The sequence below is a fragment of the Homalodisca vitripennis genome, chromosome 7, assembly GCF_021130785.1.
Source record: "Homalodisca vitripennis isolate AUS2020 chromosome 7, UT_GWSS_2.1, whole genome shotgun sequence".
NCBI lineage: Eukaryota > Metazoa > Arthropoda > Insecta > Hemiptera > Cicadellidae > Homalodisca > Homalodisca vitripennis.
In genome coordinates this window covers 145,335,742-145,362,804 of record NC_060213.1, presented here as the reverse complement: position 1 = coordinate 145,362,804, position 27,063 = coordinate 145,335,742, and the positions used below count along the sequence as shown (strand labels likewise).

The 27,063-nt window shown below is 32.4% G+C and overlaps 1 protein-coding gene across 1 annotated transcript; it reads left to right on the top strand.

The window, feature by feature from the left end:
* The first annotated feature begins 1,054 nt into the window (after positions 1–1,054).
* Positions 1,055–18,110, top strand: LOC124366463. Its single transcript, XM_046823037.1, has 3 exons — positions 1,055–1,294; positions 1,872–1,970; positions 5,975–18,110. The coding sequence occupies exons 1-3, from the start codon at positions 1,072–1,074 to the stop codon at positions 6,187–6,189; spliced, it is 537 nt and encodes a 178-aa protein (XP_046678993.1). The 5' UTR covers positions 1,055–1,071; the 3' UTR covers positions 6,190–18,110.
* Positions 18,111–27,063: the final 8,953 nt, after the last annotated feature.

The following is a 27,063-nucleotide window of genomic DNA, read 5'->3' as shown; positions in this document are numbered from 1 at the left end:
TTGTTGTAATTAACAACTTTGTCAAGTACACCTGTAAAACATACATTTTAAAAAACTTGTATGTTTTACAAGTGTACTTGACAAAGTTGTTAATTACAACGAAATATTGTACAGTAAACAATTGTAGTTTTCTTCTAAAACTGCTCTAAGAGACTATTTAAGCCACTAGGCAACACACTTCAAGACGTTTTATATATATATGGATATTTAAGGGAAGACATATTGTAAACCAATTCCTCCTTTGAAAATGAAAGAGTTACTGAAGAAATTTCAAAAAGCACTAATTTATGAATATTTACATAACTGAGTTGTAAATAGTTTGAAAGGGAGTTTACACATCTGCATACAAGCAGGTTTTTGTTATTGTCGAAAATCCCTTAACCATCTCCCGTATGAATTGTGGCGGACGGTTCTGCTTCTAGTAGCCACTATTTCTGGGGCTCTCCATGTGAGAATCGTATATTGTAGATTCTTTGTTTATATTTCAGAGATAATTTCACCTAATATTATATATCATACATTGTTTTTAAATTGTAATAAAACGGACTTTAATACAAACAAATACACTTTTGTTTTATTGAATTTTGACAAACGAATTAGAATTTGTATAGATTGCTAAATAATTAATAATTACTTATACTCAGAAATTTTACTAAGAAATGTATTTTTTAATAAACACTTACATACTTAAAATAGCTTTGTCAAATATTTTCTCAATAGACAAATAAATTGTTTGTGTAAAATGTCTTTTTGGTTTCATAGTTAGACATCTTTTACTGGTAGTCATTGAACCCGTCATGTTCACATATTACTATGAAACAAATCACAGTTCTTATTTTCAAATATGACTATTCTAGAGAAGATAATTGTTCCACTGTTAATATGCTAAAGGTTATTCATTGATGAATCCTCCTTGTTGGACTAAATGAACACCCACTAATTATAGTAAATTATATTGTCTAATTAGTTAACTAGTTAATTAGATCCAGTTGGTCTAATCTGATTATTATAATCAAATCTACTAATGATAGAAACATCATAATTGGTCAGGCCTAATTTTTTGCTACGCCAATGTTTTACAGACTGGAACCACTAGTGATTCGGGACTATGCAAGGATCGCACCACTCCGCATCTGGCCATGCAACTGTCCCACACGTGTGCCGTACTGTAACATGCCGCTGGAACTTATAGACCCGCAAGAGATAGGAGTGACAAAAGAGACAACGCCCACCGCAACCAGCACTACGCCTAAGGAAGAGAGTGCGGTTTCACCAGCTGAGACGCCTGTTAGAGGTGAGACTTCTGTTGTCTTTGTTCATCTCTTGGTGTCCTTCTAGCAACCTTACCTCAATGAGTAAATAATTGAAAATTTGACATTTAAATATTGGAATCAACAATTTCCGTATAAAATCAAATATTTTCTGTAGTTAAATTTTATTTTCTGTTATGGAATTGAAGATTGGTACACTGTAACCATTAGTATTTCATGCAGCCTCCGAACGTAAGCAATGTAAGGAATTAAAAGAAGGCTCTGTGACTGATCCATTGAAGATAACCACAATCATTCCCAGCACATCAATTTTTAATTTTTGCTATCCAAATTTTTAATTTACTACACAAATATTCTTCTTTCTTAAAACATCTCTCAGTTATTCTAACAGTTTAGGTTACTTTACTATTAAATACTTGCATTTTAGATCTGGTTTTTATATTGATAACTAGAAGACAAGGCTAACTTGAAGAATTTGATGCAGTTTGGTACATTAAAAGAGATGAAACCAGTAGACAGTATTTCATCAATATTCCAATATTAGCAATAAATTTAGAAAAAATCCAATATATTTTATTGTAATAAGGTAAAACTTTCCAGATAGAGGATGGAGCATCTGGAGTTTAATGCGTGGCCCCAACAAGAACCAGGACGGAGTCGCCTCCCCCCAGCAGATGGACTCTCCCACCCGAGGAAATTGTAAGTCATAGCTATTGTATTTAATAAATTGGATTTTTACATTGTAAAGCTGTTATGTAGATTAAAGTATAGAAAATACTTGTTTTTTTTACCCATTGGTTACTAATAACGTATATTACCCTTCATCAGTTAGCATCAGTGTAATTACCAATGACAGGTGCTGCCCATCATGCTAAGTTCATAATTTTAAAATATTCCTGACATCAATTATTTTGACATTTGTCTGTACTATTATATCGATGTTCTGTTAAAACACAACGTATTCGATTTTGAAGCTGGTTGACTCTCTCCTATTGTTGTGTGTCATCATCTGTTGATTGTTTTGATTAGTTTATGCCTGAAATGGCATCACAGCAAGTTTGTATTCTTTTCTGAGACTTTTAGTAATTTTGTGGAGAACATACTCAATGAAAGTAAAAATGAAGTGAGTGATGGTAACTTCCATAATGATTTGAGTGAAAATAGTAATGAAAGTGATGATGAATAAATTCAAGAAAATTATGTGACCTTCAAACCTGGAAGTGGCCAACAAGGATAATTTTATTTTTAGCGGTAGATCTGGTGTAAATTCAATTGTTGCTAGGCAACTAAATAATAAATATATAAGGTAATAAAATACAGTTTAAACAATATTGTTATAACATAGTAGTTTAATATTTTTTTTATTTAACCTAAGAACCTAAAAATGATTTCCATTGAAAATTAAAAACTAATGCTGTAGCGAGGGAAAAAATAATTGAATTTTAATTGCTAGTTAACCACACTTTTACAGACAAATATTTACTTTTAGACAGCAGAAAGTTCAGTTTACACATGTCCCTCAAACACTCAAAGTAGTAAACTGGTTGCAGACCTAACAGTTGTTGTGAAGAGACATGTCCATGAATAATCATCTGATGATGATAGTGCAGTGGTATTTCCAGTCTTTAGTCATGCTGAGTCATTTCATGAAGTTAGATTTCTTGGAAGGAACTATATGTAGCCCACTCAAATAATAGAAGTTCTGTTCACTATGAAAGTCTGTGTTGTTGGTGGTAGTACAGATTCAATGTTATTCCAACTATAATTGGTATACTTTTATTATATCATGCCATCGTTCAGTGAAACAAAAAATCGGTAACACTACATTTCGAGATCTGCAATCTGATCTCTTCTTTAGGTAAATAACTAACCTAATACATAATTACAAACTAGTTTAATCAGAAATGTGGTGTTACTGATTTCTTGTTTCACTGAATGATGGAAAATGTCTGGAAAATCCTATTTCCTTCACAATCCTCCCATTGTCAAAAATAAACTTCAAACAAAGAATATCATGCCATTTGATGTAACATCCCTTAAAATCAAATATTTACCTCGACCGATGCTTTGGTTCCAAACATTTTCTTAGAATTTGAATATAAGAAGTATTAAGAAGTAATTAAATTACTATAAATAACTGTGCAATAAAGTAGATAGTTCTTTTAGCTGATGGAACAAAGGAAGTTACCAAATATTATAAGTTTATAAAAGTTGAATTTCTTAATCCCATAACTGATGATATAGTATACATTCTTCCCACATACCAAGCACTTACTTCTATGCTCAAACTCATCTGCTCTTTATTTGAATAAATAGTTTTGCAACAAAAGAATGCTTACAATCTATCAGCCTTAATACAAACTGTTAGTACCTCAAGTTATGATTTTCTTGATCGGTATTGCTTCATAACTAAATCATATTTTAACTGTTAACCTTTTATCATTTTCAAAGCTGGTTTTATCTTATGCTTTTATTATCTTAGTCTTTGTTTATTACTATTATTGTACATAATTGGCTGAGCATTATATCACTCAAGGGGTTTAGAAAATTAAATTTTTATCTATATGTACGATATCCTGTCACAATTTATGAAATGTTATCAACTATTAAGAAGGTGAAAAACTAACAATTAGCAGGATGTGATGAAATTCCAATGTTCTTAATTAATTAAATAAGTAGCAGAATTAATTGCCCCGCATTTTACATAAATTTTCAGTCATTGTCTTGCTGCAGGAATCTTTCCATATAAAAAGATTTTATTTTAGCGCATTCTTGCAATATAATACCCTCTCTAGCTCACCAGGACTTTAGTTATTTTGAATACTTCTAGGTGTTCAAATAACAAGTACCATCTGTTTTAATTAGTGAGATCACTGTGGAGGCAAATGTCTGAGTATGTGTGCAAATTTTTTGTGGGGTCTTTAAAGGGCCATGTCAGTGCTAGCAGGTACCATCTGTTTTTATTAGTGAGATCACTGTGGAGCCAAATGTCTGAGTATGCATGCAAATCTTTTGTGGGGCCTTTAAAGGGCCATGTCAGTGCTAGCAGGTACCATCTGTTTTTATTAGTGAGATCACTGTGGAGCCAAATGTCTGAGTATGCATGCAAATCTTTTGTGGGGCCTTTAAAGGGCCATGTCAGTGCTAGCAGGTACCATCTGTTTTTATTAGTGAGATCACTGTGGAGCCAAATGTCTGAGTATGCATGCAAATCTTTTGTGGGGCCTTTAAAGGGCCATGTCAGTGCTAGCAGGTACCATCTGTTTTTATTAGTGAGATCACTGTGGAGCCAAATGTCTGAGTATGCATGCAAATCTTTTGTGGGGCCTTTAAAGGGCCATGTCAGTGCTAGCAGGTACCATCTGTTTTTATTAGTGAGATCACTGTGGAGCCAAATGTCTGAGTATGTGTGCAAATTTTTTGTGGGGTCTTTAAAGGGCCATGTCAGTGCTAGCAGGTACCATCTGTTTTTATTAGTGAGATCACTGTGGAGCCAAATGTCTGAGTATGCATGCAAATCTTTTGTGGGGCCTTTAAAGGGCCATGTCAGTGCTAGCAGGTACCATCTGTTTTTATTAGTGAGATCACTGTGGAGCCAAATGTCTGAGTATGCATGCAAATTTTTTGTGGGGTCTTTAATTATGTCATCTATTGTTATTTTTGTTAACACAAAATAGTAATTTTGCTGTTACATTCAGAAATCAAGTATTGTAGCATGCTGAGAATCTTATTGATGTCTTATTTATTATTATTGATCTATATGTTTTTAGCATTTATTGTTATTTTTGATGATGCTTTAATATTTTACTGTGCTGTTACAATCATCAGAGATTAATTTATCGTATGTTGAGTGTCCTTGTAGGAGGCTATTCATTATTGGTTATGGTTTTTAGTATTCATTGTTATTCTTGTTGACTCTTTAATAGTTATTCTGTTACGATTAGAAACCAATTTTTGCATGTTGAATGTTATTAATTATTAGTTACAGCCTTTTGGTATTTATTGTTCTTTTATTACTTGATGAATTGTCATTCTTCCTTTAAAATTGAAATTAGTAATCAATTGTTTGCATGTTCCATACTCTTATTAAATAGGCAAAACATATTGAAAACTTAGAATTAAGTGCATGCTATTGGTGATAAACTATTAACTTCATACTTACTATGATTTTTGCTCTTTAGTTTTAAGTATAGAATAAGTCTTTAGTTGTTGGTGCTGACTACCGCATTGAATCAATTTTAAATTGCTTTGTATAAAAGGATTGTACTTTGATGAGTAAGTAAATAAATAAATTCTGGAGATTATTGGTGATATCTGTTCTCAGAATAAACATAATGGGCTTTAAGGTAGATAATGAATAAAAAATGGCCCCTCATCTTACTTTCCTCTTAAGAGATTTGGTCTTTACAATTGACCTGGACTCTTGTCACCTGTTTATTAAGTACTGATTTCCATTTCCGTAAACATATTGGCATTTGCCAGGTTTTAAGAGAATTAAAATTTATTTTAATTTTTCTTTTACTGACGATGAAGGCTCTCTTAATACCTTTACTCCGACATGAGTTATGAGTCATGTACCTATTTCAGGGTTTTAGCAATGTGCATCTGCTGCAGTCATTGTGTTAATGCTACTTTATGTAAAACATATATTAGCTATTGGTTCTGTAATATGAAGTTATTACTAACACGATATGTTGACCCAGGTCTAGAGCATCGACTGGACTATGTGATCAAAGTGTCAGGTTCACTGGGCGTAAGCGCACGTACTTACATCAATATGTTGAGTTCGCATACGGCCTACTGGGGCAGCGAGGACGTGGCATTCTTTATCCTGACCCGCACTTTTCCAGAACTGGATCAGCTGGTTGACACTTCGGCTGTACCTTGTACTGAGACGACGAGTGGCGATGAGTCCTAACCTACCGAGACTTGCATTCCATTTCCTCCGAGTCAGTGAACTGGTGATGCTCCGTCAGAGTTTTTGTACTGAAAATCATAGTTTCTTTAACACTTAAATTGTATTTACATTTCCCAGGAATGCCCACTTTGCTTAAGCAGGGGTATATTGTTATAACATCCATTATTGACTTTTTTATTCCCAAGTAAATATAAATTTAAAAACTGTTTTTCTACAATATTTTCTTACATTGTCTTCCAGTACAAATTTTTACTATATTTCTTTTCATTAACAAAACAGTAATCTGTAAGTGTTATTTTACATAAAATTAACAGTGATTTTTCGGTACTAAACCATTTTTTCAGAATTTTAATATAATTAATTATTTTGTAAGAAATACTTTTGAATAGGGAATCATTTTTCTATATTGAAGTACTATTTTACAGGATCATAAGTAATACTTAAACGTTCTAGCATGACAGAAAAAATGTTCAAAGTATTTAAGCATAAGATAATTTTATGATGGGAAATCTTCAGTTTGAGGAAATAATTTTTTACGTACAGCTTGTTAACATTTAATGTTAACTTATAAATCCTCTTTTGTATTTTTGATTACTAGAAAACATAGTTAAAATAGAAATTGACCAAAGACTTTTAAAGGGAACTGACTAGGAGGAAATGAACTGCATTGAGATATTTAAGAATTGTCAGATTTACTATGTGTAAAAATATTGTATTTTTGTACAAATATATTTCCAACGCAAAACACCGTTCAAAACTTGCCAAATTTGTTCATGTCATAGTGACCTTGAAATATTTTATTTTTGTGAAAAAGTAGCGTTGGATAAACCAAATATTTTTGAAGTTTACTGTATCGTGATTTGTTATAATTTGATGAAGTTTTACCAGTTGTAGTTTTTAGATGATTTTATTGTATGTTTGTTAAGTGAAAGGTTGTTTATGTTATTGTCAGCTATTGTTGCATTAGGTATGTTGTGAGGATATTTTATATTTTGGAATTCTTTGCTTACATAGTGTTTTTTAATCCATACCTTGCTGTTTAAATTCCTGACAATTTACTGGAGGAATATAAACATGTTAAAGAAATATACTTTTTTGCATTTTCAAACTGACTAATTTTCTTGGCTGCTAATTAAAATTTTAACAAAAGCAAACTTATTCTAAATGTGATACTATTGAATACCATTTCCTAATCTATTATTTAAGGATGGGTCGATTCCTATACCAAATGAAAAAAAGTTATTACAAAGTAATGAATAAAATTGAAAGAAATGCTTGGAACGCACTTGGAAAATCTCAATTTCACAATATAAAGACTAGTGATGTGTGGAAGCTAAATCTCAAATCCACCGAATCTTCAAATAAGTCTATTTGCAGAGGTAACCTTATCAGCAGTGAGAAAATTACATATTGCTAAAACTGTTATTGTACCCTGTGGTACATTACTTACATTAAATTTTTAAATAATATTTTTGTATTATATAATATATTTGTGGTCGTGTATTGGCCAAACAGCTGATTGACAGCACGCAAATTATTGATCACTAAAACCTGATATTGTTGTAACCATTATATGAAAAATCATAGATACTTAAACTAACCAATTACTTTAGTTTTATAGAAAATGTTTTGCTTACAACAGTTCATGTTTTTATATTTATATTCATGCATTACCAGTCAGTGAGTGGTCAGTCTGGGTGGACATCACTGCTTAGTGGTAGACAAACAGACTGAGAGCAGGTTAGATTAGGTTAGGTTTTGCTTACAGTTCATGCTTTTATATTTGTATTCATGCATTACCAGTCAGTGAGTGGTCAGTCTGGGTGGATATCACTGCTCAGTGGTAGACAAATAGACTGAGTAGGTTGGGTTAGGTTAGGTTTTGCTTACAGTTCATGCTTTTATATTTGTATTCATGCATTACCAGTCAGTGAGTGGTCAGTCTGGGTGGACATCCACTGCTCAGTGGTAAACAAACAGACTTTGGTATATCTTGTAATTTGTGGAGATGTTTAAAATATGTCCTAAATAAGAATTTATGTAATTTTATATCTGAAAATGTTTTATCACACTTAAGTGTGGATTGAAATATGTTTTTGACTGATTCTACTGGCCAAATTTGCTTTACATTTTACAAAACTATACAGGATATAATGTTGTTAGTTACAAATAATACAGGAATCTGTATAAAATTTAGAATCGAGAATGAAGACCACAATTTTGTTATTGGAATACATTTTTTTGGTATCGACCCATTCCTTTTATTATTCAATAAAATATGGCCTATTTCCTTGACTTACTAAGTTTTTTCAAGAACAATGAGTTTTGCTATGTATTTGTTCATTTGCTTGCTCAATGTTAATATTTCACACACACTTTTAGTATTTAATTCTATGAGTCTTAATTTCATAACATTTACAGCACTAATGTCTTGCAATTGTTTAGTAGTATTTCATAATTATCGGTTTCAAACACATTTTCACCTCTTAACTGCATTATTTATCTCTGTACTGAATAAAATTTAATTTCTTACCTGTCAACTACGAATGTCTACTAGTGCTTTTACTTGGTTTGCAAAGTACTGAACTGTACATTTTAGTGAGAAATGTTTTCAAGGTTTACAATTTATAAAGTCATAATAACCTAGTCTGTTAATAATTATATACTATTTATCTACACCAGACGTATTCTATCGTAGGTTCAGTTAGTATGTCAGTAGTTCATTTAGTCAGAATAACATTAAGTACAATAATACTGTTGTTATTTGGATATTGTTTACAACTGACTACAGTCCCGACAGTTTCGCATCAGACAAACTGCCTCAATCAACGTTGATTCAGATTGAATTTGTGTTTTAACTGTATTTTTCAATTGACTGTTTTAAATTTTCACTTCAGTTTTGTTTTGGATGTGAGATTTATAATTTTTAAATCAAATTGTTTAGTGTCTAATTACTATTATTTTCCAAATGGTTACAATACGTGTGTTACTAATACAGCAATTAGTGTTGTGTGTAGATTGTTATATAAGAAATTATACGCTTACCTGTGAACAATATCAGTTCAACGTTTCTACGGGGTGTAGAAACACCCCTGTCTCTGAAAACTTGTGTCTTTTCATACTTGTTAACACAAATTAATGTGAACAGTGTGTTATAATTTTGTTCTAACTAAAGTACGATTCTGGGTGCATATAAGAACTTTTTTTAGGTATTTGCTAATTAAATGAGAATATATAAATAAAAAAAAAACATGTATAACAGATATCCCTGTAGCCAAAAATGTCTTTGTATTCCACTTGAGTACTTTCTCCAACCCTGAATTACAGATATCTGAGCAATGTTATCTTTCAAGAAATATTACAAGTGTATTTGGTTTTAATGTCATCTTGAATTGAGGCTAAGACTCAACATTTTATAAGTTTATACATTACATTTAAATTAGTACAATTTTCTACTTCTTTATATGCATGATCTCTTTTAAGTATCTTGAAAGAATGCTGTATTGTTAGTAATTTATATTTTTAAATTTATATGTAATTCCAGTATTTCAAAAAAATCAGAGTCGAGAAGATAAATACAAAACAGTTTCATAATTGATTGTTTTTCATAATAATTATTGTTATCTGTGGAAAAATGCTTTGAAAGATTTGGGATTATGAACCTATGATGATTTTTTTTGGAAAGGTAATCACAGACGGTTGCTTTTGTCTTGAATATTACTGTGCCTTTTTTAACTTCAGTATATTTCTTGATGTCTCCTCCATTACACAGAACACAATGAACTTCCACCAGTTGAATTTCCATTCCCGAAAGTAATTGAATAATACTATGTAGTTCACAGTCAGTGGGGAGAGTTGATTGTGATGTAGAGCGCTTGTGGAGAATGGCGTAACAGAATGACACTGTCAGAAGCGCAATGAATGTAGCTACAAAGTGCCACCTGGATTGCACCGCTACCTCAACTCATTGGTTGATCAGATAACTTGGCAGCTTACTTTCCAAATGACCCTTGTATATTGCAAGTATGTTTTTAATTACTGTTTGTAACAATTATCAGTTATTTCATCTGAACCTAACATTTTAAGTACACATTATCTGCATTTGTATACACTTGTTTCGCTATTCTTACTCTCTTTACTTTTCGTATCCATTTTTGCGGTGCTACTTAGCTTTTATGTCATCAAATAATGAACTCTGATGTTTTATTTCTGATACTGGAGATGAACAAGAGTGGGTGTGAAGCATAATTAAGCATAATAGTTCTTAAAATATTGTTAATTGTTATGAATTAATGAACAATGCGGTATAATTTGTTTTTAGGCCATAAATCAATCAGATTATTATGTCAGTGTATAGTGGCCGATTACTTGAGACAAAATGTCAAGTACAGTAATGATAAGAAAATTATGTAAGATTGATAAAATAACTTGTGATAAAGTTGCTGCTTATAAATTACTTTTCTTTATGACAAGAATGCATACAGACCTTAATTTAGTATACTCAATGTATAACACTATGATTTATCTTTTTTATGGAGAACAGAATCTAATTGTCAAAATTTGGATATTCCTTCCAGAAAACCCCTATATCTGGAAAAATTAACCAGTTCGTAAGAAATATTGTGCAGTTATTCTATAAATTTAATTGAATAATTAACAACTCTGTAGGCATCATAGTTCACTTCTACTGATTAGTAGTCATATAAATAATAAAATAGGTTTTTTACTTCAATATAGTACTAGAAATGTGTTTTTTAAAGTAAGAACTGTGTTTTTTTAAAGATAATTAGTTTTAAAACATTTATTTTCAAATTATAGATATATTTCTTTATTTTTCCTCATAGTTACAGTATTTTGTTTACACTCTTTCCTATCTTATCATTGGATAAAAATCCTTTTTATAGGAAATTGCCAGCTATTTTTATAATTAATAATTTACAGCTGTTTTCACTCCTTTATCATTGTTATAGTTCTTTGGCAAGAGGTCAGGGTTGCATGGTAGATGATTCAATTCTTCCAATCTGAAATAGTATTCCATCAAATCGCAGGTCTGTAGAGCATTGAGAGAATAGTCGAGAGTTTGCGTTATATTGGAAATTTCTATTCATCAATACGCTGCACTATTTGTATTTTAAATAGCTCGTTGGAGCTTGATCAGTAGATTTCTTCACTAATGGTTAGATTTTACAGCCATCTGCTAAGAAAAAGTCTATATTTCAGAAAAAGGGTGCCATGATTTAGTGGAGTGTCATTTTGGCTTTGATCTTGACAGGAAATGTGTGACTTCATTCTATAGATTGTTTCTTTGACTCAGGGATGATATGGGTTTCGTCTCTGTTACAAGTCATTGAGGTCATGATATACTTGTTCTTTGTTTTTGTCGTTCTTTGTTAGAAATATTAGGATGCAACAAGAGCACAGTTTTTAAAGTTTAGGTTCTAAGACACAAATTTGTTAATTACTAAGTTCAGACTTTATGGAAATCCTTAAGAAACTGTGGTCATTGTGAATCTTCTTTCCACAAAAATTTTCACTTCAACTTCAGTCACCGAATTGCCTGTGACCACAGGCAGGTGGTCAATCTGAGCTGCCTTTGTTGTGAAAATTTCTGTGGCTAACTGAACTCTGACTAAATTTGCACTTTCCTCTATTTATGGCATTATACCATAAATCTCACAAATTTGGTAATAAATATCCGCAGCTGACACTTTTCTTGGTATAAGAAAATTATTTTTTAGTGTAACAAGAGCAATTCAGTAATCTTTATTATAAAATAAGTTACAGGATAAAGTTCATAAATCAGCCCTTACTTAAGAAACACCTTGGTCCAAAGTAATGTCCACCTCAGCCTCTTTTAAATTGGCACATTATTGTATCCATAAAATCATGTATATTAAAAAAAACACAATGTTCAGGAAAGATCTTTGATCACATAAAATCATCTTGGTTGTATAATTGTAAGAGTGTAGAGAAGACATATTTTCCCTACCAAGCAGTTGTGGCACATGTTTCAAAAATGTGATTATCTTGTTATGAATGTATTTTTTATATGGTAAATAAATAAGTTTTGTTTCAATTTTTCCTTTTTTATTTCACTTACAACCACAAGTGTTATAACCACAGTACAGAATATACACATCTAAAATATTCTAAAACCATACATAAATGTTGTGTCTGTGTGACAATACTTAGCACTTCTAAAACATCATTCATCTCTGCATGCTTCTTGTGTGACAAATCCAGTTTTATGTTATCAACCATCAAATTCATTATTAAAATTAATTAATGTTGCATACACATTTTTATATAACCATCTAACAGTTTTCACTGTACATTATGTCTAAAAGTATGTAGTAAAACGTACCCAAGTAATTAAAAATGCAATTTTAACCCTTTTACTGTCAGGCAACTTAGCTCCTATGAGCTCCTATTGACGGTTTAGCATGTTATTCACTGAAACTACCAGTCCAATTGTGACTTTTTGTAGTATTTCATAAAATACTCGTATGTGTAAGAATGTTTTGTGTGTCTAGTTTTTATCATTTACTAAAATTACAAAAAAAGTTTTTTACAATTTTATTTTATGAACATTGCTGACAATTTTATTTGTCCATATGTTTATTTACAATCTCTTTATGAAAACACAGTTATTCTCTCATGAAAAAAATCATTTGTGTATAGCTTCCCAAATCATTATTAAAACATTATTTTGGGTTTTTTATAGTTTTACTCTGAAATCCAAAAACCTCTGTAATTACAGTTTATTTTTTGACAGCTTATAAACAATAGTAAAAGATTTTAAGCAGTACACAATTTTCTTCATACACTTGATTTACAATTATTGTATTACAGAAATTAATAAAATCTTAGATATAGCACTGTAAAAGTTTTCACCTGAATCGGAAGACAAAAACAATAATAACACAATTATTAACAATTAACTTAATTACATTTAAAACACACAAACCATTACTTTTGACAACAATAATAGTTTTTAAGTATTGGTTTGTGTGTTTTAAATGTAATTAAGTTAATAGTAGCCAATACAAGCTCCATCCTCAACATTTCAATTATTAACAATGTTTAAAAGTAAGAATAATACACACTACATAGTGTGTATAAATAATATATTGTTTGGCTGAAATAACCAAGAAGCTCTTGAAGTGTAACATCAAAATATTTTCCATATTTAATGTGTTTTATTCTAAAGAAAATACTTACTGTAGATAGATTTTGGATTAATTCAATTTACAGGCACTGCTAGTTTTGTTTAGTTTTTCAACATCCATAAAAGTAAATGTTGGCAATAAAGGGGTTAAAATCGCAGGGTAACAAATGTACCCTGTTTTGGAACATCGAAAAGTTTACAAGTTTAATTATCTCTATCCAAAAGAATCAGTAAGTAAACAATTTATTGTATAGGTCTGAAATGTTTTTCTAATAAATTTAATAGGAATTCTAATCAGAAAAATTAATTTAATTTATAAATTTGCAGTTTTTAAAAGTAGTTCAAATGTTGTAAAAAGTTATTTTTGTAATAATTGTAAGCATTGTAACTGGCAAGGTTTTATTGTGTTTTAATTGCTTACTTTCTCATGAAAGTAATTTTATTATTTGTATTTAGACAATCTTGTTTTGTAGAAATGTATCTGTTAGTTAAGGGGTTTGGTTCTTCCACTCTATTGTACTGTTTATGTGATATATTTTTGTGAGTGATTTAAGTGTGTAACTAATTAACATCTTTTTACTCTGAGCATTTATTAGGAGTGTACAACCTCTCTGTGCTGTAGTATTTAATTATTTGGTTTACCCTTTCAATTATCCTTTCTGCTCCTGACACATTCTGCATTCAGTTTCAATGGAATGGAGATTGTACTATACCATTACTTGTAATTAGTTTGTTGCAAGACCTTGTCTATATAAAAAACGTAAAATAAATGACAAACATACTGTTAAACAATTAATGTTAAATCATGTACTGGTATACTAAAAATTTGAAGTTTTTGAAAATGCATGGTGAGTATTTTTTAATAACTTTATACTACCATATTATATGTTTGAAAGTTTATATAAGTTCACAATCATACAATACAAAAATGATTTTTTAGTAATAAAGTGTACCTTTATTGTAAACTTAAATAATGTTGTACCAAATTTTGTGCAAGCTTTACAGTCACATTGTTTTTCCTATTTTTTTAACAATAATTGTAATTTACCACCGCAAATAACTTATGTAACTTATATTTTATAGTTATTTAATAAACGTCAGAGGAATAATGATTATCGTTTTAATTGATTTTCCAATTAAAAACAATATTTTATTGAATGATTGATGTTTTATGAATTAATTTTAACTTATCACAATGCAAAAAAACTTATACAAATTCCTAACAAGAAGCAAAATATATGAACTACAAGTAAATAAATTTATTGGATAAACATCCAAACACAATGACAGCAGATACAAACTTGTGGCAATAACTCATTAAACTAGTCACGTTTACTTACATAAATATGATTCTCATAATCATATACAAATTTACAATGAATCAAAATGAAAACCATTGTTAATCCTTATGGTGTGTTTTTTTTGTTTCAAAACCAAAACATATGTAGAAAAATGCCTAAACATCTACTTTGCAATTTGTTATGGTGTTCTCAACATACAGAGTGGGCCTTAAGTCATTTGAAAAAGTCCATTGTACCTATTAATAATTAATCAAATGTTTAGTAGTATTTAGTTGTTTGATTGTCATGTAAAAAGGTTTCTAATAACGTATGATTTTCTGACCAACATAACCTCAAAACATCATTGTATAACAACTGACTAGCTACAAATATAGTCATGTTGACACTGAGAGAAACTGGCCAATGTCTAATGGTTCACTCCATGAAATCACCTTATATACATTTATGCCACTAAAAGAGTTCATATGATAATGAAAGTCTGTGTTTTTACTCCAAATTGATTTTAAAAATGTATTAAAGAAATTTGTCCCGTCCAAAGCGGCATAATAAAATTATCTAATAAAATTTCATTACAAAATTTTTTAAATGTTTTAGGCTACATGGTACAATTAATGGTTTTATTTTATTTTTCAAATGTACCATAGAAAAGAAAATATTTATTTAAAAACATTATTTTGTAAAACAGGATGACTGTAGGTTGAACTATTTTAAAACATTTTCAAATACTTCCTCTGCTTTATGAAGTTTTTACTCAGAAATATATTTTTAAAACAAATTTGTGTTCATCGTAAATGTGTGTGTTTAATATTCCTTGACAGTGGATGGTTTGAAATTCAATTTGTTTCAATAACAACATTTATGTATTTTAAGTTTAGAGGGTGTTTCAACTGCAAACAAAATATATAGCATGATTAAATGGTTACACCAATTTGTCAAAATATATGTTTAACTATAATAAAGTATTCCACTTGACTAGGTTTGAACTCCCATGATAGTGAATTTAAAATATTTTTGCCTCTAAGTAATTTATGTTATTAATTGTAAGTGTTTTTCTAAAATACAGTGTATGCTATAGTATATTTACTTAAATATTATTTTTTAATTAGGTATAAACAAATTTTATTTTAAATTATTGTTAATGATGTAATTTTGGCTTCAAATAGAAAATGGCCTAATAATTTATTTTAAAATACAATATTGTAATTATGTACATATTGTATTTCTAAAAGTTAAAATAAATTTAAAATATTGTGAAATTTTATCACCAGTACTCTTTAGTCCTTTTTAAATTTAAAAAGTTCTTTGATTTTAAATTTAGGATTTTTTAAGTTCTTAGATTGCAATCGCTCATCATTTCATAGTTTGTTCTCTTGTTTCGTCAAAACAACTGGAAAGGTTGGATGTACTTTGCTAAGATCACTTAAATGAGGAAATTCAAGTTCCTATAAGACACTGATAGTGATTTTAAAACTGTTTTAGTTAAATTTTAAGAAATATTTGTCTGTAGTAAATTTGGTATTCACAGTAAGAGGATTTTAAAAATGAACTCTATAAAATGCATGGTTAATCTTTGTGCTAAACTTAATAACTACAGGGTAACTGCAAAGTAGTATACTAATGGGTACTTGAAAACATTCCATAAAACAGTAAATTTGTTAATATACTGATATAACGGATTAGTATAATAGTAGTTTTTTTTTGTAAATGTTCAAAAGTCATTGGAAACTATAATGAATTTTTCTGTACAAAATTTGTGTTATTCAAAAGTTATTGTGATTTTAAATATTTCCACCACAAAAACATCAAGAAGGAACACAATAAATAAAACACATGTTTTCTGATACCCATTAAAATACAAATAAAATAAACAATCATACACCAAATGTTAAATTTATGTTGTATTATTGTTCATTAGTAAAAGTGGTGACTGTGGAGGGGGCATGTGTTGTATATTACATTGTGTGATATCGTTTTGTGGAGCGATATCACATAGCTCTGAACTGTTTATTACACTGTTCTGAAATGCATAATTAATTTCTTTAATAAAATTATAGCTCAGGGGGCAAGTGTGTATACTATATTGTATTTAGTTCTGTGGAGCGATATCACACTGAGCTCTGAACTTGTTTATTACACTGTTCTGAAATGCATAATTAATTTCTTTAATAAAATTATAACTCACTCAAAAACATAGGCACCTCAAAGTAAAGTCTTAATGAAAGCATGTAGTTATTTCACAGGCTGTATTACATATTGGGAATAGATCACATAGCACTACTTTGGTCTTAAAAAATTACATGATAAATTTTACTGCTCCAGAACAAATTTTGACCCAATTGATATTGCTCTTAGGCCTATTTCCCTGCTGTTATTTATAAAAAATATAACCAACTACTTAGAGGTTTGACTACACATATGTGTGCAGATCATTTCTGACACTTATGTTTTCATAATATGAGATACCATTTAAGATTTGGAAAGCATGAGAATTGGTGATTAACTTGACATAGCAATAAAATCAGTATTAGAGTGATTCAGATCCATGGGTAACACCTAGTTTGCCTGGCCGGTGGTCTCTTAATCAATTTATTAATGTTTACTAAACATTAGTCACTTTTAGATAGGGACAAGACAATACAGTTTATTGACATTAATTCAATATGTACAATGGATTTGGTTTGTCCCCTGTATGTTTAAAATGCCAAAAGTTGTGGAATGAAATGGAAGACCATTCTGACTTGGTCCTCTTGTTTATACAAATGTAATAAAATAATTTGTATTGTCATATACTTTTTACAAATATTGACAAAGTCAAGTTGCAGCTCAATGGTTAATTCAAAATAACTTACAATATAATAATCAAAGACTTGTGTAATCAATAAAAATATCAAGATTTTATTAATGTAGTTCCAATAAATAATTTGTGTGAGGATATTTGATTTTAATATGAAGTATATTTTTTAAATGTTTTGTAAATATATTTTTCTGATTAAAGAACAGTAAGTACGATTCAGTTGACAGAGTTTTATAGAATACGTTTTGTCATTGTAATGGTTGGTGATTTTCATTATTAACTTTGTCTTTGCAAAGAAAAGAGAAATCTCACTGTATTAAACACAGTAAAATTACACGCGTTTTAATATCCTCTTATGGGTAATGGTGAAAAGCCTATTTATAATCTGTTTTCACTGACATCATGTTTGTTTTGTTCTGCTCCCTCCACAAGCACATAGTTGTAGTGTTAGTAAACAGCCGTCATGTCACTATCACCTGTTTGTACTAGTGTTAACGTGTTTAGCTTGTGCATGGGTCCAGTTGTCCAGTCTGTGATATTCGCCAAATATGAAATTGTACCTACCATTCCATGTTTTTATCATGTATTTTATACAACTGTACACAGTTCGGTGCAGACATGTGATGTACTGTATGTTGATAATAAACTTTTGCCATGATGTGCGTTTGTTCTTAATCTTGAAGATTAACCCTTAGTGTAGTTCTCGTTTTCACGTCTACTAAAACTGTCATATCATTGAAAACATTGTATTTCTAAAATGAAGCATTGAAAAAACTTAATTTTTTTGATGAAGTTGCATTGAACATAATCTGGAATAATCTCATTTTGCAAATCTAAACACATTTTAGGTACCACGTGGTTCTTTTGAATCGGAAAAATATAGCTTACTGCAATGAATGTTTTATTAACTTTTTATTACTACTGGTCTTACTGTAATGTGCCCTTTTTTAACCTTTAAGCACTGTCAAAATACATGTACTCTAATATTATTGGAGTACAACATGCACAGTAATCTATGTTGGTCAAATTGACTTGAAAGGGCCAAAGGCTTTGTCCACAAGGAACAAGAGTTTTTGCTTCACAGAATATTGCAGTGACATAAAACTATACTTCAACAGCCAGGTTGAAGATGAATACTCCATTGACTAAGTAGGTAAATACTATAAGCTATTGGTTTATAAAACTAGACTTAACTACAATCAAACTTTAAGAGTAGTTTCTTCTGTGGTAGCCGGCCTTCATGCCCAGTGGGAAGCGAAAGGTCTTCTTCTCTTGGGTTCATGGCGAGTAAGGTAGTATAAACTTTTAAAATAAAACAGCGGAGTCAAACTAATATATGATTTATTAAAATTAGCACACAATTTGGATTAGGTTAATAACAAATTAGGTTTGATTAATACATAATTGAAAATTTAGAATTTGGCCTCCGAAAAGTAAAAATGGAGAGAGAGGTTAGAGAGAGAGAGAGAGGGAGAGGGAGAGGGGTAGTGGGAGGGGGAGGGGATGGTGAGGTGGAGAGGGAGGGGGAGGGGGAGAGAGCCTAATTTAACGTCTGCCGCGTCCCGAACACATTAGCCGACCCCCGAGCATAGCTTCAGCATCGCCTGATCCTCTCGTGCCAAGCCTCCAGACCAATCAGAGCTCGTTTCGTTTTAGGATGGTACTCCGGAAGGTGCTGCCGCTTAGGCGATTCATTTAGTAATTAACAAAGTACATGATGCAAGGTTTGGTTGGGTTAGGTTAGGTTCGGTTCGGTTCGGTTGGGTTGGGTTGGGTTAGGACAAAATTAAATTTCGGATAAGAAAGGTCCAGTCATTTTTTGTCGTATCTCTAACGGTTAAGCCACAAAATACCTTTGAAGTCAAAAGTTTGAATTAATCTGGAAAATTCTATAAAATTGGTCAACTCGTATGACCAGACAATATCCTGACTAAATTAAACCCCCTGATGTCTTAACCCCCAGTAACAATAAACCCCCCCAGGGAATTTCCTGGCATGACCTCATGTCCGAATTGTACCAATAACCAAATCTCTTAACCCCCCCTGGGAATTACCTGGTATCCTATATACTATACAGCCGCATGTGAAACTCACTCACTCACTGACTGATTGATATATAGATACAAATTCTAACATACTTCTAGAAATGTGTTTTTACATTTTTACTTTTAAACCCTTCAAAAAAATTCCAGAAAATTCCCGCATTTTTCACCCTTGCAGGTCTTTCTTGTAAACCCTATAACGGGCGAACTATTGGAGATAGCTCGGATCTGACGAAAAATCGTTAGTCAGGAATGAGATGAACTACAAAAAAGATCCAGTGACTTTTTGTCCTATCTCATGTGGTTAAGCGACAAAACGCGGAAATGTTTGACATTCAAGAGATTTTTTCGGTTAAAATAATGTTTCGAGCCCGATAGCGGCCAAACGGTAGGTCGTAGCTCAAATCTGATTGACCCATCAAATTAGCAAATTATGTGATCTACAGAAAAGTCCAGTGACTTTTTGCTCTATCTTTATTTGTTTGGCCGTAAAACGTGATTATGTGCACTTTTTGTAATTTTTAAGTGAAAATTTTGTTTTTGGGGTTGATAGCGGCGAAACCATTGGTCGGAGGCCAAAATAAAACAAAAGTTGGGTTTAGGAAATGAGATGATCTACAAAAAAGGTCAAGTGACCTTTTACTCTATCTCCATTAGTTTGACCGCAAAACGCGATTAAGTGAAAATATTTGGAAATTTTCGCCTAAAAATTCACCTTTCGGGCTTGATAGCGGCTAAACGGTTGGTCGTACCTCAAAACACGTTATTTAATAATTATTATTAAATGATGTGCTCTACAAAAAACGTCTAGTACTATTTTGCCCTATCCTAAATGGTATGGCCGAAAAACCTGTTTAAATGGATATATTTTATAATTACGTGAGAATTTTGTTTCTGGAGGCGGTAGCAGCCGAAACATTGGTCATAACTTGAATCCTAAATGTTAAATAATTAGACAATCTAGAGATCTAAAAAAGGTTAGGTATCTTTTTGTCGTATATCCTTACGTAAGTCCTAAAATCTCTTAATGGCAAAATCTTGGTCGTAATTAGCAGTTTCAGGAGTTGTAAATATGATGCGACTGTAATTTGTGCAATCCGTTCTGGTTCTGGATTTAACTTGTGTTACTACTTTAACGAGTGACTACAACCCCACATCGTTAATTGGCTGAGTGTTAGCGAAGCGCCTATAGTAAATAGGGACTGAGTAGTGTTTAATTAATTTAATGAAATAGTGATTCCTTATCAACACTCTGGTACGGAATGATAATTTCCTAAGTAATTGTAACCTCTGATCAACGTTATATTTTGATAAAAATTACTGTACACATATTCTCGTAGCACAGACACACATTTCCCACAAAATTACCACGCGTTCTTATAACCCCCGATAACATAATCCCCCTCCCGCGAATTTCCTTGTAGGTGAATTCCTTATTAAATTAGACCCCCTAGTCAACTTAATAATCTGACAAAGGTAGTTTTTATTTTGTTTACACTAAACAATTCACCATAGTTGGCCAGTGCAGTCTTTTCTCCCAAGCTGTGTACTGCAAAACCAGAGTTCGTAGATGAAATCAGACAGCAGAATCCTCCTTCAATTTTAAAATTTCTACAGGAAAGGTCCAGTCACTTTTTGTCGTATCTCTAACGGTTAAGCCGTAAAACGCTCTCAAAATCAAAATTTTGTGTAAATCCAGAAAATTAAACTATGATATACAAACATAATCTCTGACTTTAGTTACCATCAAATTCTTCTTGTCACCTAATTTCGCGAACACATAACTTAACCGCTATCTATTGATTTTTATTATACACCACACATCAATTGGCTGAGCGTCAGCGAAGCATTACTACCCGTACGATTCCCGAGAACGGATACATGAAATTTTGAAACCTCATGTCTGAATTTAACCAATCACCAAGTCCGCTTATCCCCGGATTTGCAAGCGTACATCACGGGGCCTGGGGGCGTAGCTTACAACTGTCATCGCCGTGACACCGTGCCGGCATTCCATAAGTCAATAATGTTTGTGCGGCTTATAATACAAAGGACTGCGCTAACTATGGAGTCCAAGAACTGTCAAACGGTTGATGGTCAAGGGTATCCGTGCAGGAGGTGTCCATTGTCCACCCCAAACATAGCGGTACCCAGTGCTTAATTTCTAAAATTTTAGGTGTGGGAACTCTTAAAGCGGGAAGCTCAGACCGGTGGGTATGGAATACACCCCAGGAAGGAGGGGGGCCCTCACCCAGGAAAACGTTTGAAAATTATAACTGTAAACCTTTGTTTTTAGGCCACCCAGACATAATAATACATTCATTTTTATAAAATACCAAGTGATATTTTAATGCTGTTTATTTTCTTTAAGGTGCTTGATTAGGATGTAAGAAAATAAAAACATTAATTTAAATTATTGAGTTTACTCTCTACTCTACTCTACTCCATTAACACCTTGTTGCCTACTTTAAATTTCCCAGAAATATTTGGTTTGATTTCATTGACCATTTTGTTTGAATCAATGAAGCTCGCCAATATTAATTTTTTAATGAATGGTAAAATAAAAACAAATTGAGCCTTATTCACAGTTTTATTTATACACATTACAGTAGTAATAATAATACATATTAATATGTAAATGGATGTTTGTTAATATAACAGCTTTTTTACAAGTTTGCATATTTTACAAAAAAATTGCATACCTTATGGGTACAAAACAATATTAATACATTCAAAATAAACCAACTTCTTGGAAAGGAAAAGGAAGCGTTTAATTCCACACAAAATAAATGACACACAGAGTGGAGTAACACGGTTTCATTTTTTAAAATTTAGTGTAGTTTTAAAAAGTTAAGGTTGATTATTTTATTTGCTTATTAGTTATTATAACAAATATGTACGGATTTGTAGTATAATATTGTAAGGCAATGCCAAGACTGTTGGTAAACTTAGTTTTAGTTGTTTGTTAATATTTTAAAGTGAAAACTACAAAAGAAACAAAACAACAATACACAAAACTAACTGTAAGTACAAAAAAGAACTCAGAAACTTGAGTTCAGAACACAACTATAAGTTAGGCATAGGCTAGTTATTTTAATGAAAACTTAATGTTCTGAAATTCTAAAAGATATTTAAAAAACAGATTTAGGAAAAAAGTTCCTACAATGCAATGCTGTCTTCATGGTAAGTTTCTTGCCCTCGTTGTTTTGACTTGGTGTCAAGTGCAGAATGGTGTCCCTTCGCCAGCCAGGTTTTGAGTGTCGCTCGGGATTGTATCTAGCCACAGGAGGTCCTAGGAGCCTGATCCGCAATAAATCGCAAACAGTGCTAATGTAGAATGAAGATCTAAGAGGAGACATAATTAGATTCATTGCAGATCCACGTTCACATTCAGCACTAGACACTGCAATACTATTTATGATGGAAATCAGTTTCTTAAACGACGGCGGTTGCTCTAGAATAGTAGGTTTCTCTCCACTTAACATAGGCTTCAGTCCCTGCTTGAAGTGTCTGAAGTCTCTAATTATATCCTGAGAGCTGCTAATCTTAAATCTATCGCAGATTCGCTGGATCTCACATTCTCCGTAGGTGATGGATAAGTCTTTTGGCCAATACATGGGGTGGATCACTTTGATGTCATTCATGATTTTGGTGTAGTGTTCAGCCGCATTTGAAGATGATGATAGCAACCTTGAAGTCAAGTTGTTAGCGAGGCTCCGATAGAACTGTTTTTCTGGAATACTGGGTATCTTGGATCTTACACAAAGTTTAACATCTTGAAACATCAAATCGTCAATAGCAATTTTAGCTTCCACTGAACGTCTACCCATGTTTTCAACTCGGTTTTCAAACACTTTGATTAACAGTGTTACATCACTGTGGGCTTGGATAAGGTTGAGGCTTGATTTTTGAAGCTGTAAGGACAAATCCGATAACTCTTCTAGAGCATCGAACATCAATGCCAGGTTGTGTACAAAAGTTGTAGAAGATAATGTACTACAAAGCCCTTTGTAAGTTGAACGTTGCTTCGAGTCCCTTTGTTTGTCTTCAGATGCTTCAATGAAATGATTGTACAAAGCTTTAAAATCTGTCCAAACTGCTTTCACCGCCATTAAGCTGGAGGCTACCCAACGAGTATCTAAAACACGACCGATTTTCAACATTTGCTCCTCTAGTCCTTTAGCAACTTCTGCCAACTCCCTGCTGTTTTTCGGTGAACAACTAAACATGTTTCTAATTTTATCCATGAATATCTTAAAATGATTGATTCCAGCTACTTCTTCTATGGAATCGTGCACGGCAAGCTCTAAACGATGGTTCAAAACAATGCCAAATGAACAAGTTGGGGAACGTTTCAGTAAGCTGTATAGCACGGCCAGATTTCTTGCCTAGTAGCACTGAAGCACCATCACAAGTTAGAGCAATCATATGGTCTTTCATGAATTCAAAGCTTAGACCTAATGCTTGTAACTGATTTAAAAGTTCTTGTAATATACCAGCTGATGTTGTGCTATTTAGCTCAAAAAGTGTTAAGAACACTGTCATAGGGTTTTGCATTCCCTTTAGAACAGTTCTGATATAAACCACCAAAGCATTTTTGTTTGAAACTGAAGTGGCTTCATCCAAAAGCAGGGAAAATTTAGAGTCTGACTTGATTAGGCCATTTATCAAGTCTGATTTCATTTCATCACAAATATGATGAATTATATTGGAGCAAGCAACATTTGAATGTAGGATTCGCCCCATATCTAAGCCATTCATTATTTGAAGATCAATTTCAGTTTCAAACTCAAAAAATGGCCTATTTAGTTTAGCTTGCTTATAAGCCGTGCGGAAAATGCGCTCAGTTACAATCTGCTGCTCTTTATGCATAATAATAATAATAATAATATTCTTTATTGCATCAACAATCAACAATTTCACAATTGCATTGCATGCGTCAACATTTGAGGTATTAAACACACAATACTTAAATGTGAGAGTCAATAAACAAGGCAGTTAACAAGTATTTGGAATTTCATGGTAACTGGACATCAGGACTGGGAAATTGTTTGTTGATAATTTCAAGGATTTTCATCCCAGCGGCCCATCATGAACTCTTCAACGGAGTAAAATGCCTTTAACACCAAGAGGCGTTTTAGTCGAGATTTGAATGTTTTGGGATCTTCGAGATGTTTAATTTCCTCAGGGAGCCTGTTGATGATTGTGACACCAACCTGGGATGGCAAATGTCCGAATGCTGTTGTCCTGTGTTGCTCGGTTCGAAAGTTGTCCCTGCCTCTTGTTTCATAGTGATGGACGTCCCTGCCCTGCACCAACTGTTGTAAACAGCTTTTTTCATTGTATCTTTCTTAGCTTCAATGAGTATTTTTTCAGCTAAAGAATGAGCTCGAGACCCACGGTGTAAAAATATCTTTTTCCTAAGAGAGGATTGCTGGTCTTTTTTATTGTTTCCATAAGCGGTAACAGTTCCTAAAACCCACTCTTCGCTAATCTTTAGGCCCTTCGTTTTCTCTGCACCTAGAGTACTCACACTACGGCAAACGTTGCAACCTAGTTCTCTGTTCACAATTAACCATGGATTTTTAGCTTTAAATTCAACAATTTGTTCTTCAGACCAACAAACTGGCTGTTCACCCCTATTAACAAAATCATTATTTTCATTACTAACCTTAGCTTCGTCTGCATCAGATCCCAAACCCACCAACCTGGATACTATTTTGACCGACGAGGAAATCGAAGGGGAATGGTAATCGCAATTATCCTCATTGATCCCGATTGCGTCTTCTTTTTTATCTTGATCAACAATTGAAGTTGTAGTCAATGCTTCCGAACTGCAGTTCTCATTATTCGCATAACCTTTTTGTTTCTTAGGGTTAGGTTTAAAGAAATCAACAATTTCTCTGGTAGTCATAGTCAATTAGGAAACTATTTAGCTGCACCAGCACTAATAAGCATAAACACGAACACAATCAACGACCTGCACCTCAAAAACGAACTTAAGCGTGATGGGATGCGATGCAACTTGTAACTTAAACGCGAAACACACCAAGGTCAAGTCAACTAGTCAACACACTTGTGATCACTGGGGCGGTGGCGCGGTGAAGGAATGGAGGGTGAAAGGAAGGGGGTGGGGTGGGTATTGCTTTGTTATTGAGAGGCGCAGCCGCGCATGCGCGAACTAGGATGACTCGCCCGTCACCTTCCTCCTGCCTGATTCCGTGCAAGACTCATCACAGCACAGCTCACAACTGCTTGTACGGGCGCTTACTATCTGCTTACGAGTCACTCGCAAACAAAGCATAGCATAATATTGATCCTACCTACAATTTTTTTTAACTAAAACTTGTACTCGTAGTTTTAAAAGAGTTCCCTTGCGTTTCCGGCACTCTTGGGAGGTAAGGGAACGCCGTTCCCTTGCGTTCCCACTGAAATTAACCACTGGCGGTACCCCGGTCGACGGTCGCATGACTACCTGACGCCATCCACCTTAAATTTGCTTTACCCCTTTAACAAAGGCATGGCGGTTTAGCGACTTGCCACCTCTCTTGAATAACTTGTATCCACCACTGTTCAATTGGTCAAGAAAAGTGACATTGTAACTAGATTATATGAGTGTATAATTTTTAGTTAGTGTAAATGTATGCAACGGCTATGTATTACATAAACTCTATACTAAAACTTGAACAAGATAATTAAATATTATTATTTCAAAGACCGTATCTAAAAAAATAATAATTTACGTCATATCTTACAAGGAATAGAGTCTACTGTTTGAAATATTACTTAAAAAGGATTGTGAAAATCTACCGATACAATATTTCTAAGTATATTTGTGTGGAATTAATTGTGACCTTTTAAGTGCTATTTTCATTAGGATGCACGAAAATATCATTAGGATGCTTTCGTTAACATTAGGATATTTTCAGTTTTTTTTATATGAGTGTAAATTTTTATACTGAATTCTACGAACAAAAAAGCACGATGATACCTTCATTATTTACAAAAATAGGACTTGATAGTATTTAATTGGTTTTTTTATTTATCCGCAATAAACTTAACCACGTGTGAAAAGTCCTTGTAAACTGTTGTTTAGAGGCTGCAATAAAACCGGTAATGTATACATTTCCAGTGATAAAACACCATTTCAGTGCCAAATAGCACGGTGAGTCGTGAAAAAGCTTGAACTCCATTTCTTAGTTTAATGTAAAGTGTTCGCGAAATTGATTTATGATTAATTGATTGAGTTACTTACAAAAAATCATAATGCGAGATGTTTTTCGAGAGTAATTTCAAACAATTAGATATACTATATTATTTAAAAGGTCTCTTGAAATATCCGTATTCATTTCCGTCCCAAAAAGGACGTAAAATGATAATACAAGATTTAGTGGTCTATTTCGAAATTTTCCACTTTTCAACCTTTACAGGTCTTTCTTCTGAGCAAGATAGCGGGCGAACCGTTCATCACACCGGGAATTGGCCGAGCGTTAGCGAAGTGTCAATACTAAATAGGTACAGTAGTGTTTTTGAAAGTTGCACTGACTTACTTAAATTATACAAAGTAAG

Bases quoted from the DNA above. Each gene is read 5' to 3' on its own strand.
- LOC124366463 (XM_046823037.1), top strand. From the start codon at position 1,072: ATGTTTTACAGACTGGAACCACTAGTGATTCGGGACTATGCAAGGATC. The intron at 1,295-1,871 runs GTGAGACTTCTG...AAAACTTTCCAG, and splicing joins AGCTGAGACGCCTGTTAGAG to ATAGAGGATGGAGCATCTGG. The intron at 1,971-5,974 runs GTAAGTCATAGC...ATGTTGACCCAG, and splicing joins CTCTCCCACCCGAGGAAATT to GTCTAGAGCATCGACTGGAC.